Here is a 15,103-nt window from a genome sequence, read left to right on the forward strand (position 1 = left end):
ATCGGGGTGAAGGAGATCTGCCCTCCTCACGTCTACAACCTGTCGCGCACCCAGCACAGGACTTACTGAGCACCGGGAGCAACCCAGGCAAGTTTCGGCCAAAGTTTCGGAATGAGGCGCGGAGCGGACGGCAGTTTCAGGTCACCGCGCGGCGGAGGGGACCGCAGCCGAGTGTCCCGAGCACCGTACGGTCTCCATTGGGTCGGGGAGATGCGAGATGGAAATTTCACCGCCGGCACGCAGCCTCGGCCGCTCCACCAGCCAGCAAACCGGCCACCACCGTGGCCGGGGATCCAACCAGCCGCGGAGGTCCCGGGTCGCGCGCGGCCCAGCCCCCGCTGTCGTCCCTGCGCGCGCCGGCGCCATGGAGACAGTCACAAGACGCTCGCGCCCGGCGCGCCAGCCAATGGGAGCGCACGTCGCTGGGAGACGCGGACGTCGCTCTTCCAAGATGGCGGCGCGTCCGTCGCGAGCAGCCGGGCCAGGGGGAAGCCAGCGAAGCCGAGTAAAGCCGCCGCCCGGGACAGGACTGAAGCAGCAGTTGCCGCCGTTGGCGGCGGCCCGGGCAGTTTCCGCTGCTGCTACGGCTGTTGCCATGCGGCGAGGCTAGGGAGGACCTCACTCCCCCGGGGTGTAATGATGTTAACAGAGGTAAGCGGCGCCCAGTGTTTACCTGAGAGGCGGGTGAGCGGCCGGCGCCAGCCCGTCACAGACGCCGCTCCCGGCGCTGGGCCCGACCTGAGCCGAGGCCCGGCCGGGCAGCCGCCGGCTTCCCACAAGTGCCACCGAGTGGGCGCGGTGCTGACTCGGCAGAGTTCCACCTCCTCCCGCCGCCGCTCCCCTTCGACCGAGCTGTCGCTCCTTGGTGGAGTCCGCTCCGCTGCCCCGAGGCGGTCGTGGTCCCCGGGTCCCGGTGCTGGCCCTTGTCCGTGTCCCGGGGTTGCTGGGGCCCTTCCCCTCCCCGCTGGGTCAACCTCCTGGCGGTGACAGCCGGCCTGAGCGATTGTGCCTTTCAGCCCTACCCTGGCTGCTCCGCGAAGTGAGCCCGGTTCCTCCAGCCACACTCGCTGGCCTCGTGCCCTCCTCCCCTGCCTCCCACATCCCGTCACGTTCCTTCAGAGCCCCTGATCCCAAAGTTCAGTTTGGCATCCACCTTACTGACCTGCGGGTGCCCCCCTTGCTTCTCTCCGTGGAACAGTTTTTTGTTTTTTGTTTTTTTTTTCCTCATTTGACCTGAAATGGAAGTAGGGCAACAACGATGAACCAATCAGTTTCCCCTTCCTTAGTGCCCACTGTCCAGTGCGAAAACCAGACTTTTGAAGAAGTAGAGTTTGCCTGCACTAGCAATACTTTAGGGGGAAGAACTTAATCGGTGTAACTAGTTTAATGACCAGAGGTGATATAGCTGTGCGAATGGGCTATTGCAGGTGTGGATGTCTGTTGCTTGTAGATTGGATAAAATCCCAGAAGCTGCTCAAATAAGTTCTGTGAGGTTCCTGATGTCAGGGGACTGGTTTGGGCATCTTTGTGAGCTGATGTGAGGGTAGTAAACAACGTTGATGGTCATTGGGCATCCTACAGTCCTACGCGGGCCAAAAAGGGTATAAAATATTCGAAACAAGTGGATTTTACTGTGTGAAAAGCGATAGTACAGCAGGACAGATTGGACTTTCCAAGTTTTGGGAACTTGTCTAGCTAAGAAGCCTTGTACTTTAGTATTTGTTTTCATCTGTGCCCAAAATCTGGCATACACGACGTGCCTGGGAAATCCTTTTTGGTTTATTGTTAATTTATGAACTGCACATTTTTAGGAGGTAGACGTTCACTTAGGTTTCCTAATTCTACATATTTCTGAAGTTACTTTCGTTGTTACAGACTATTATGAGTTGTTATTAGTTGTAGATTTAGAAAGCAAATACTTGTTTTTTTATTTTTACTCTGATATTTCAGTGAGCAGCTGTTCTTATATCATATTATTAATAACCTTTCAGTGGTGTCTATAATATATTTGCATGAAATGTCCTTTTGATAAAACTTTTTAGGGTTTTGATCTTTTTTTTTAAATTATTTATTTATCTTTATTTATATGAGTACACTTGTAGCTGTCTTCAGACACACCAGGAGAGGGCATCAAATTCCATTATAGATGGTTGTGAGCCACCATATGGTTGCTGGGAATTGAACTCAGGACCTCTGCAAGAGCTCTTAACCGCTGAGCCATCTCTCCAGCCCTGGGTTTTGATCTTTTCACGTAAAAGTAGTGCGCTAATACAAAGATCCTTCCTTGATTTGGATTCCTCTAGGATTCTAAACGTCTGCATTTTAATATGACGGAATGTTTCACCAAAGCATTTTAAACAGGTCAGAGATGGTAGTAAGCTGTCCTTATGCTGTGTGTACATCACACAGCCTTGTTGCTGTATGTACATCACACAGCCTTGTTAGTGGCGGAGCCAGTGTTCCAGTGCTGGCAGTGCCTGAAGAGCTTCTTTATCAAGCAGTACTTGGGGCTGCAGCTCTAAAGAAAGACTCAGATTAAATTGTACTTTGATCTCATCTCTGATTTTCTGTAGACATTTTATAGATAAGCAGATTGCAGCCCAGAGACTTGTCCAAGGTCAAACAGTTATTAGTGAAAAAGTTGACACTAGAAATCGCATCTCCTGACTCAGCTCAGAAAGTAACCACTTTGTTCAGCTGCCTTTCAGCTTTCTTGACCAATTTTAAAACATCTTACTTCCTCCTCTGAATATTGTCATTAGTTGAACAGAAAAGAATTCATTACTTAAGAGTTTTGCTGAACTTAGCTTATCATTTTTTTAAAAAAGCTCCATAAACAACCTCACTTTTGAAATATAGTAGATACAAATGACTTTGTGTGTCTGCAAGTGATAACTTATACACCAGTCAGCAGGTTTTAGGATTTAGGGGATGTAATTTAATTGTTAGATCTCAAAATCTGATGTGATGAGCTGCATCATGAAAGGTTTTCTTTCTTTTTTATTAGTCATGTTCAGCAGGCATTTTCCCTGGTCAGAAAGCAGTGAGTTAGGGTAGGTGATAGTGTCACTGTTAGCTGTGTGAAAAAACAGATTGAGAAGGTGAAAAGAACTTGATTAAAAACCACAGAATAAAAGTCACACTTAAGCCTGCTTATTTTAAGTTCTGTGGTGTGTTGTGACCTCCCACACAGTAGAGATCCCTCTTCCTCCCTCTCCTCTCTCTTCTTCCTTTCTCCTCCTTTTTTCCATTCCTGTCCTTTTTATTTTGTTTACACTTCTGATATTGTCACTATGGTAGTCTTAATAAAGAAAGTAATGTAGAGGTACATATATGATCATATCAATAATAATGATTCATATGAAAATATTCACTTTTGCATTTGTCAAATTATGCATTTAATTGAAACTTCAGGAATGAGATAACATGGTATTCATTAAGAGCTATTTTAAATAAGGTAAAGGGGAAATTACTCAATTAAGCAAACTAATGTCTACATTGAACTTTGAAATCTGTAAATGATAAGAGTGTGTGTGAATGAAAGTATAGGCCTAGTTAGGCAGTTCTCATTTTTAACTTTCTGGCTTCATTTTTTACCTTTAAGTATTTTTTAGTGCAGTTGAATTATTTCGAAGATTCTCTATTCATTTTGAGTATTTGTGTATCTTCCTATTTCCCATCATAGATGAGACAGGTACTTTTAATATCCAGTTAAGATTTCTTCCTCTGATTTTGTCACTGTAAGACTTACTATTTTTAATGTTTCTTCTATAACATTTGCAGAAATTTATTTGAAATATTTGACAATTATTTGCTTAATATTTTCTGGCTTTCTGCTTATGCATAGTAAACATTACATCTCAAGACTGGGGTTTTTTTAATGTCAGAGTTTGTTTTAATTAATGTGAATTTTCTCAGTATTAAAATATTGTTAAAAATCACTGAACTTCATTAGTAAACTTAAAGTTTTCTTGATATTTCAGAAGCTATACTGATTCAGAAGTTATTATAATTCTGCATATAGTTTATGATAGCTAAGTAAAAGTAATAGGAGTTGGAGGAAAATGGGCTAAGTTGATTGTGGTAATGGGATATAAGGCTGTTTTGTGTAATCAGTTGTCATTTGCCATTTCTGTGCCTGGACAAACAATGAACAGGCAAGATGGTTCAGACCTGAAATTCTAGCATTGAGAAGTGGGAGCAAGAGGAGCTAGGCCAACATCTGGTTGTTAAGCTAGTCTGGGCTACATGAGACCCTGCCTCAGAAACAGACACTGGCCGAAAAAGCTAGTGAGAGATGCAGTGGGAGATAGAGATAAAAAGTGCCTAGACGTGTATATATGGAACACTGAGTGAATTTTAAATAAAATAGTTTATATCTGTGTTAAAGCACTCACCAGCTTTATTGATTTTTAGATATGAATACTGGTTTTTTACTTCAAGGTTAACAGATATGAAACAGATGGAAAAGACCTTAATGGTAGGACTTTTAGCAGTCCCAGCTTGTTAAGAAATTAAAAGGCTTTGTGGTTCAGATGAATTAGGAGGATACTTGTTCAACGAAAATGAAATCAGTTTCCTCTCTGGAGGACTGCTCATTGCTTTCTATGGGTGATTGACTCAGAAAGAAAGCGATGCAGTTATAGCTTATTGCAAAATTATGTGACCGTGGAGACTTCCAGAAATGCTTGTGCTTTATGTGGTGAAGCTTTGAGACTTAGTGGATAGTTGTGCATCAAGGAAAGGGCTGAGCTTCTAGGGACCCTTTAGTACACAACTGTACACATACACTTGCCTGTAAGTACTATGTAAAATATTATGGCAGGATTTTATTGATTAGTGTTTTTATGGTGGAAATACTCTGGGGATCGATTAATCCTTAAACTATATGAGCTGCTTCTTTAATTATTTATTAATGGCATTGTAAAGGCTGCTAACCAGAACAAGAATTTGGGAGGCTTATTGGTATTCGAAGCATTGAAGATGTGTGAAAAGGACTTTACAAAGGGAGTGGAAGGTTTTCACTGGAATGACCCTGATTTACTAGTGTACACTTTCCTTGTTTGGCATGTTTAGAAGAGCTAAGCTGAAGAGTAGTTTGTTTTGTTGAAACAGGGTCTCATGTAGCCCTCAATGTCTTTAATTCTATATAGACCAGGCTGGTCTTGAACTCATGGAGATCTATCTGCCAGCCTCTGCTTCTCCAGTGCTAGGGTTAAAGGCATGTGCTACCACACTTGGCTGAATGTTACTATTTTTTTTAAGTTAATTTTTTATTTTATTTATTTTACTTTCTTGAGACAAGGTTTCCCTGTGTAGCCCTAGCTAACCTGGAACTTGCTCCATAGACCAGCTGGCCTTAAAGTCACTGAGATTCCCCTGCCTCTAGCTTCTAAGTGCTGGGAAAGTGCTTCCAAAGTGTTCATTTCTCCCGCCTCACAAGATTTAAAATTTGAATGAATGTTTTATTTTCACAATCTTGTATGTTTAATAGAGTGCAGTGTGGTATTTATTTATACAGTCTGAGATAATTCAATGAAGCTAAATAACATATCCATCACCTCACTTTTCTTTTATTATTTAGAGAATTCTTGATTCCTTTCTGTAATCAAATTCTTTTAGGTAGGACTTTGCATATCTAATACAGTACATTACTTCTGTGCAAGTGGAAAAATTCTTTACTATTTCTAGCCCAATGTGACTGTTAATTTCTAGGTAGTGTCATTTTACCATAATAAATTGGGATTTTTTTTTTAAGTTGATAGCACAGTTTAAGCCTCGAAAAGTTCAGATTTTATCAGTATAATTTGACACAGACACATACGTCAATAAAAGCAGCATGTTGTTGAGTATTAATAGCAGTTACAGCCTTTCCAGGTTCTACAGTCATCCTTTTAAAAATGAACTTTACTTAGTTTTTAAATAAATACATTGGTATTAGTCCCTCTGTTTCGTTTATGTAAAAATCTCTCCCTATTTGAAACTTCGTTGCCTTTGACCAACCATTGCCATCTCTACCAGATGAACCCTGATAATGCACACTCTCCTTCCATTTGTGAGTTCATTTTGCAGTCTGTATGTGAGATTGTGAAGGGTTTGTTTGCTTGGCTTATTTCATTTACTATAATGAATTTCATGCTCCCCCATCTTAAAGTAAATGTTCCTTCTATTCATTCTGATGGACTCTTTAAGTTGATTAGCTGTTTGGATGTTGTGAAAAGTGTTGTAATGTACCTTGTACATATCCCTTTGACATAGTTCAAGTTTTTAGATGTATATCCAAAGTTTATGTTGTGGGATCATATAGCTTTTTCTGCTTCAGATTTTTGAAGAATGGCCATTATTCCGTGACAGCTATACCAATTCCCATGCTACTGTTGACAATAGCTACTCTAACAGGGAGATATGAAGTAATACCTTCATTGTAGCTTTAATTTGCATTTTCCTGATGGTGAACAGTTTTTCATTTCTCTGTTGGCCTTTTGCTTATTATTAAAGTGGGATATTGGTTTTCTTAAATTAAAATGTTAGAATCCCTTATATGATGTGAACAGTAAACCCTACCACAGTTATGGTTGCAAGTATTTTCTACCATTCTATGAGTTTTTTATCTTTAAACTTTACTTATCATGTGTGTGGGGTGTGTGTGTGTAGAAGTCAGGAGTTTTGGAAGGGTATCTTTCTCTAGTGTTCTCTGCCTGATTTTTGAGATAGGATCTCTCATTGAACCTGGACCCCACTGTTTCTGCTAGGCTTGCTAGCAGGCAAGCCCGTATTTACACTGTGTCTGTCACCCCTAGCAGAGTTGTAATAGATAGCAGATTTCTGCTGCTAAGTACATATCTATGCTGGTGCAGGGGATTTCAACTCTCCATCCCAGAACTTTAATTTGGGCCCCCAATGAGATGGTCCAGCACATAAAGCCATTTGCTTACAAACCTGGTGACCTGAGTTTAATCTCTAGACTTCACATAAAGGTGGACAGAGAAAACTGATTTTACAAAGTTGTTCTCAGATCCAGACTATAAATGTTCTCTTTCTTGTGCACAAAAATTTTAAAAGGATTTGTTTTTAATTTTTAAATAATGGTATATCTATTTTCAAGAAATTTAAGGGGCTTGGCTTCTGTATTTTTTCAAGTTTTCAGAGATTGTACATAAAAATAATATGATTATTTTTATTTTTATTATTTTTAATTCATCATGCTCTTATTCTCTTTTTTATTTCTTTCTGTTGGGATAGAGTCTTACTGTGTAGCACAAATTGGCCTTAGGCTTTAGATTGTCCAGTCTTATTTCTTTGAGAACTGGAGTTACAGATGTGTGTCACCATGCCTCCTGTCTATAAGGAGGTGTTATGATTGTAAACAAAAGCCAAAAAAAAAGTGATATTTTAGTTAACGCCTACAACTGAAGGCCTTTCACATGCTATGGAAGTGGTATGCTCCATCAGTAACCTTACATGCCCAATAGTTTGATGATTAGTTTTTCACAGAAATTGATAGCGGATTGTATACCTGGTATACTATTAGGATGTGATGAGAAGCACTGTGACATTGGTATATATTTACAAATTTTCCTAAAGTTTATTTGGGGGAAATAAGTTAAAGGTTGGGGTGGAAGTGGGAAATAGCTTCAAGATTTCAGGCCTTTATAAGTCATGTGGTCATTGCAAAATGTTTTGCTGTACATCTCTTAATGTAAATAGTACCAGTGCTGACATGCAAACTTTTGCAGATAATAAAAGGCTGTGGTTAGTGTAATGATATTACTAGGTGTAGTACTCACTGAGGATTTGTGTTATTTCTAGGTTACATTAAAAGGTTTGAGGGGATATTTGGAGTAGATTGAGATAGGTGAAATCAACGAAGCTGAATAACCAAGTAGCAGTGAAAAGTGGGGAGCATGAACTAGAGAAGAAGGAACTGGCTTCTGTCCTGAGGGTTCCCAGTGCTGGCTGATGAAGAGGCATTTGATGGGAAAGATCATTGACTTCACAGATTTCTTTTCCTGAGCAAGCTTCTCAGATTATGGCTTTTAAATTTTGTGATTTCACAGACTGTCATGTATTTCTCACCTGGCAATATTCTAGAATTAAGTTTCTATTTAAGAGTCAGGTTTTATTTTGATAATATAATGTGCCAAATATTCAGTAGAGAGAACTTTGAATTACAGCAAATGATAGCTTTTAAATTGCTTTAGATATTTAAAAAAAAAATATTGTAATCGAGTAAATGCATATGTTTGAATAATGGTGGTGTATACTTAAGTCTGTTGCTAATATTATTACAGGAGTGAAACAACATACAAATTAGCTTATACGCTGAGCATTATAAGGAATGAATCACAGTTCCTATTTAATGATGGGATAATGAAATAGTCCTTTGAACTTTGTAACCATTAGTTTCCTTGTAAGTAAAAATGAGATAATAACAACCTTGGAAAATTTTTGAAAAGAAAATTGAAACCTGTTTTTATAAATAATATTTATAAGGCTTTAGTTAAAATTGTCTTGGAGGTAGATTTGTTTATCAAATGAGACTGTGGCTACTTTGAGTTAGACGCATGCTAATAAGATCTGGTGATTGGTGAGTCAGACTAAGACCTGTGCTCAGACGCCTCACTGTCATGACTAAATTTAGTTCTTTGCTACACTTTGTCCATTAAAACTGAGGTCTTAAATTCCTTTGCCAGAATGAAACAAGTTATCTGATTAAGGAGTAAAATTAAGAGGAAAAGAAGGTTGGAGAATGTGGTTCAAAGTTGAATATGGCTTGGCTTAGCCATACAAGTCCAGGTGAAGCTATTACTGCGTTTGGATGAGCTGGCAATCCTGATTCAGCTTCTAACAGCAGCACTGTCCTTACTTCCTGACCACCTGCAGCTGATCTAGAAAAGAAACCAGAAGGCTAGGTAGAGAAAGTCTGGGAATCTTGTTTTTTTTTTTCTTCAGTGGGTGTTGGGAGTCTATGACATTCATGCCATAGGCAGATGCTCTGTCACTAAACACAACCTGTAAGACCTTTGAGTCTGTTCTTTGTTTTTCGAAAGCTTTACATATTCTTAGAATAGTATATCACATTTTACTGACAGACTGCCAAATCCCATTAGCCTAGTGAAAATAATACTTACACCCTGGTCTGATCACTGCGTACTTTATATTTACTTACTGTATATTTTTCCTACTAGTGTGGGTACTTGAGAGTGATGATTACAGTTACATTCCCACAGTTTGAAAGAGAACGTTAAACTGGGTACTTCACACTAAAGTATGGGTTGCTAGAAGGAATCTTAAAAGTTCCCTCAAGAAAAATTAAGACAAGTGAAAAATAACTTAAATATGATTGCTTTATAATTAGTACAAAATGGCTGATTTTCATGATACTTTGTTGAATGTTTCAGTTTGATGACTTTTAGTGATTCTGTGAAAGTTTACAAGTATGTATGAATAAAAATGTTACCATTGATTTTAGAGCTGGAAAATTTGGGGCAGGGAACATTTTTAGACTGTTCAGGTCCTACCAGATTCTCTGGATTAAAATACTTCTTAGTTACATTGATAACTATTGGGTCATTTTGTCCATCTATCCGTCCCTTGTTTACAGAAGTAATGTGTATCAGGAGAGTTTGCTGCTAATAACCCATTTCTACCCTGATGTTTAAACTAGGGTGATGATCTACATAGCATATTCTGTAGCATGAGAAGCTATTAAGTGTCAGCTGAGATAGTTTGTTATTGTTAACTTTGTAGCCCTGTTTTCTTTAGTTTCCAGAGACACTGTCAAGTCTCATGCCTTTCTGAAAATCCTAAAGTAAATTTGACTCCTTGAGCTTAATCCTTTATCTGAACCTCATATTCGTAAAATCCTTAGATGTTGCTTTGTTTAATCTTGAATTTATTTATTTATTTTTTATTTTTTTGATTTTTTGAGGCAAGGTTTCGCTGTATAGCCTTGGCTGTCCTGGAACTCACTCTGAAGACCAGGCTGGCCTCGAACTCAGAAATCTGCCTGCCTCTGCCTCCCAAGTGCTGGGATTAAAGGCGTGCGCCACCACCGCCCAGTATCTTGAATTGATTTTATTCCTGAAACATTGAGACTTTTTTATCCTGCTTGTGGTTTGGAACAAGATAGATATGTAATTCTTTGCATTATGAGTTTTAAAGTTTTTTCATTGTTATTTGACAACCAACATATGCAAAAAATAGCCTTTCAGGTTACCATCTCTTGAAGTTTGGAGGTTATAAAATGGACTGAAGGTGGTATTGTTCCAATGGAAGAAATTACTATGAAACAAGTTTCAGCATGTTCCGGTTATTATGTAAATTTTGTAATGTAATAATGTAACTTCAAGATATGATGATATACGGTTCTTCAAGCCATAAGATACTTTGTGATTCATTCTTGATTTCTGCTTCTGATTTTGAAATAAACCTTTTTTTTTTAATGACAAACAGCATTGGTGTTTAATAAGACTGCACTTGTTTTAGAGTTATCATTGTTTTTATGTGTTATCTGTATCTGTCTGTCTTTCTTTCTTTCTTTCTTTCTTTCTTTCTACCTTTCTATCTTACCTTTCTTATCTTTCTTTCTAATCTAAAACCTAAGTGTTCAACACAAAATACTGCAGTAGTCTAATCCTATTAGAAAGAGCTTGGACTAGAGGGAGATTAGAGAAAACATAATGAAAATAGAATGCATAAAATATAAGACCTAAATAATAGACTTTCAAAATGAGTGGATATTAATTACATACAGGTTTTAGAAAAATGGGCTTTAAGATTATTTTTATGGGTTTATTAAATTTCATTTTACAATCAAGAAATCCTCCAGAATGAATGTCCAGTACCTTTACAAGTTAAATATTAAAATTAATGTAAAACTTATATATGAGTGGTTGTTATTATGTTAATATGGGGACTCTAATATTTTGTGGTGGTTTGAATGAGAATGGTTCCCATAGGCTCATATGTTTGAATACTTGGTCCCCAGTTAATAGGACAGTTTGGGAAGAATTAGGAATGTTGGCCTTGTTGGAGGAGGTGTGTCACTTGAGGGTAGTGTACTGGCTGGTTTTGTGTGTTAACTTGACACAGGCTGGAGTTATCACAGAGAAGGGAGCTTGAGTTGGGGAAATGCCTCTATGAGATTTAGTTGTGGAGCATTTTCTCAATTAGTGATCAAGGGGGTAGGGCCCCTTGTGGGTGGTGCCATCCCTGGGCTAGAAGTCTTGGGTTCTATAAGAGAGAGCAGGCTGAACAAGCCAGGACAAGCAAGCCAGTAAGGAACACCACTCCATGGCCTCTGCATCAGCTCCTGCTTCCTGACCTGCTTGAGTTCCAGTCCTGACTTCCTCTGGTGATAAACAGCAATGTGGAAGTAAGCTAAATAAACCCTTTCCTCCCCAACTTGCTTCTTGGTCATGATGTTTGTGTAGGAATAGAAACCTTGACTAAGACAGGTAGTTTTAATGTTTCAAAAGGGCTTGCACCATTTCATTGTACTCTTTGCCTCTTGCTCCTGGTTCCAGATATAAGTTCTGAGCTGTTCCTGACACCTCGCCTTAGTTTTGCCATCATGGACTCTAACTCTCTGAAACCATAAGCCCAATTAATCACTTTCTGCTATAAGATGCCTTGACCATGGTGTTTTGTCTTTGCATATCACAAATTGACTTATTTCTCAAGGATATCAATCAAACTTGGCATAACAAGTTGCAGTAGATTATGTCCATCACACAATAGGGCCATCCACTACAATCCTCTGCTAAGGCTAGACAGTTCAGCCCAGTTCAGGGAAGGGGATTCAAAGGCAGGTAGTGTAGTCAGAGACAGCCCCTGCTCCTACTTTAGGAGTATCACATGAAGACTTAGCTGCACAACTGTTACACATATGTGCAGAGGGCCTAGGTCTGTCCCGTGCATGCTCTCTGGTTGGCGGTTCAGTCTTTGAGCCCCTATGGGCCTAGATTAGTTGATTCTGTAGGTTTTCTTGTGGTGTCCTTGACCCCTCTGGCTTCTTCAATCCTTCCTGCCCCTTTTCCACAGGATTCCCCAAGTTCTGCCTACTGTTTGGGTGTGGGTCTCTGCATCTGTTTCTATCAGTGAAGCTTCTCTGATAACGGGTATGCTGGGCTTCTGTCTGTAAGTGTAGAAGAATATCATTAATAATGTCAGGTTGGGCTCCCTCTTATGACACAGATCTTAAGCTGGGCCAAACATTGTTTGGGCCTTCCCTCAAATTCTTTTCCATCTTTTAACTCTGTACATCTTGTAGACAAGACAAATTGTGTGTCTAAGGTTTTGTGTCTGGGTTGAAACTGGAAAGTTTCTGTAAGGCAAAGGATATAGTCAATAGGACAAATCAGCAACCTACAGATTGGGAAAAAAAAATCTTCACTACCTCACATCTGATAGAGGGCTAATATCCAAAATATATAAAGAACTCAAGAAGCAAATCACAAAGAAACCAAACAATCCAATCAAAAAATGGGGTATAGAACTAAACAAAAAATTCACAAAAGAAGAATCTTGAATGGCTGAGAAGCACCTAAAGAAATATTCAAAGTCTTTATTAATCAGGGAAATGCAAATCAAAATGACCCTGAGATTCCACCTTACACCAATCAGAATGGCTAAGATCAAAACCTCAGGTGACAGCACATGTTGTCGAGGATATGGAGAAAGAAGAACACTCCTCCATTGCTGGCGGGATTGCAAACTGGTACAACCACTCTGGAAATCAATCTGGAGGTTCCTCAGAAAATTGGAAATGGATCTACCTGAAGACCTAGCTATACCACTACTGGGCATATAACCAAAAGATGCCCTACCATGCCAAGGGGCATGTGTTCCACTATGTTCTTAGTGGTTTTGTTTGTGATAGCCAGAAGCTGGAAACAACCCAAATCTCCCACAACAGAAGAATGGATACAGAAACTGTGGTTCATTTACACAGTGGAATACTACTCAGCTATTAAGAATGTGAACATGCTGAGTTTGCAGGCAAATGGCTGGAACTAGAAAATACCATCCTGAGTGAGGTAACTCAGACTCAAAAGGACATGCATGGTATGTACTCACTAGTAAGTGGATATTAGTTAAAAAAAAGTACAGAATACCTAGGATACACTCCACAGAAATAAAAAAGATTAACAAGCTGAAGGGCCCAAGTGAGGATGCCTCAGTCTCATTTGGAAGGGAGAAGACAGCAATCCCAGGAAAGGGGGTGTGGGAGAGAGGGACCTGGGTGGGAAAGGGGTCAGGGAGGCAAAGAGGGGAACATGATCAGGTATTGGGTGGTGGTGGGGAACAGGACTGAAGCCCTGAGGGCCAGCAGAAAGAATGGAGACAGGCAACCTCGGGAGGTAGGAGACTTGTTGGGGGGTGGGGGGAAGAGCCCTCCAGAATGTACCAGAGACAGGAGGTGAAAGACTCTCAGGACTCAAAGGGAGGGACCTTAGATGAAATGTCCTACAGTGGGGAGAGGGACCTTGTAGAGTCCACCTCCAATAGAAAGACGGAATCAAGTGGAAGGATGGGGCTGCCATCCCACAGTCAAAAACTGTGATCCAGAATTGTTCCTATCTGAAAGAACTACAGGGACAAAAATGGAGAAAGGTTGTAGGAAAGGAGGCCCAGTGACAGGGCCTAAATTGGGATCCAGCTCATGCGAAGGCTTCAAGGCCTGACACGATTACTGATGCTATGGTGTGCTTACAAACAGGCCTAGCATGACTGCTCTCTGAGAGGCTCAATAGCAGCTGAGAGAGTCAAATGCAGATATTTACCCCCAACCAATGGACAGAAGCTGCTGACCCCTGTGGTTGAATTAGGGAAAAGCTGGAAGAAGCTGAGAAGGGGGCAACCCAATGGGAAGACCAGTAGTCTCAACTAACCTGTGGTCCCAGATCTCTCAGATACTGAGCCACCAACCAGACAGCATACATTAGCTGATATGAGGCTTCCAACACATATTCAGCAGAGGACTGCCAGGGGTGTCTGGACTCAGTCAGAGAAGATTCACCTAACCCTCAAGAGACTTGAAATCCCAGGAGTGGGGAGGTCTGGTAGGGTGGTGGTGGTGGTGGAGGAAGAAGAGGAGGAGGAGGAAGAGGAAGAGGAAGAATGGGATGTGAAACAGGGTGGACTGGGTGAGGGATAAAGTCTGGATTGTAAAAAAAGGTTAAAGAATAAATTAAAAAAAACAAGTTTTGATTTAAAGGTTTGCATCTTTATCACAGAAATGAAAATTTACATTCTTGCTGTAGCCTTGGGTTTCTCTTATTAAAACATTGATTATAAATTAAAGATAGAAAACATGACTTAAGATGATTTATTTTAATTGGGAAGATGACCTGTCCACTGGAAAATAATACTGATTACAGTGTTTTTTGTTTGTTTTGGTTTGTTATCAAAATTACATGCTACTTGATGAATAAAGAGGTATAGAAATATTATTTTTTCATTTTTGTTTGTTGTTTGTGTTTGTTTTTGTTTTTGTTTTATGTGTGAGTGTTATGTATGTGTGTATGTGAACATAGGTGATGGAGGCATGCATGTATGTGTGCTTGTGGATACTAGAGTTCAACATTGGGTATCGTTTCTATAATTCTCCACCTTAATTTTTTATTTTTGTAGTGCTCAGGATTCAACTTAGGGCTAATTCATACAAGGCAAGCACTCTACCACTAAGCCAAAATCTGTCCTTTCTATGTCTCGTTTGAGACCAGATCTTTCACTGCATCTACAGCACACCTTTTGGCTAGACTGGCTGCTCAGTAAGCCTACAGATCTGCCTGACTCTGGTTTCTGAAACTGGAAGCAGATACATCTGCCATGCCCAGCTTTTTCTGTGGGTACTGGGGATGCTTGTATAGCAAGCAGCTTACCTGAGGTATCTCCCTAGCTCCTAATTTTTCTATTTTAAACTATCTTTTTATATTATTTTCTTATGTATATACATGTGAAAGACTTCATTAAATTTAGAAAAATGACTCAGTATAATGCTGTGAATTATCTTCTTTTATAATTATCATTAATTTCTAAGTAGTTTTTGTTTATTGTTGACACTCCTGTTCGGTAAAAAGTAGTTTCTTAGTAAACT

General features: G+C 40.0%; 1 protein-coding gene across 3 annotated transcripts in view; it reads left to right on the plus strand.

Annotated features, from left to right (window-relative positions):
• Positions 1-405: 405 nt before the first annotated feature.
• Positions 406-15,103, plus strand: part of Snx13 (sorting nexin 13) — a 106,635-nt gene continuing 91,937 nt past the window's right edge. The window contains exon 1 of one of the 3 annotated variants that reach the window (XM_031357455.1): positions 406-651. In XM_031357455.1, the coding sequence (XP_031213315.1) occupies positions 637-651 (15 nt within the window). In that variant the 5' untranslated portion in view covers positions 406-636. The remainder of the gene's footprint in view (positions 652-15,103) is intronic. The other 2 variants (XM_031357456.1, XM_031357457.1) reach the window with 2 other exon arrangements.

This window comes from Mastomys coucha, unplaced genomic scaffold (assembly GCF_008632895.1).
Source record: "Mastomys coucha isolate ucsf_1 unplaced genomic scaffold, UCSF_Mcou_1 pScaffold6, whole genome shotgun sequence".
In the NCBI taxonomy this organism is placed as follows: Eukaryota; Metazoa; Chordata; class Mammalia; order Rodentia; family Muridae; genus Mastomys; species Mastomys coucha.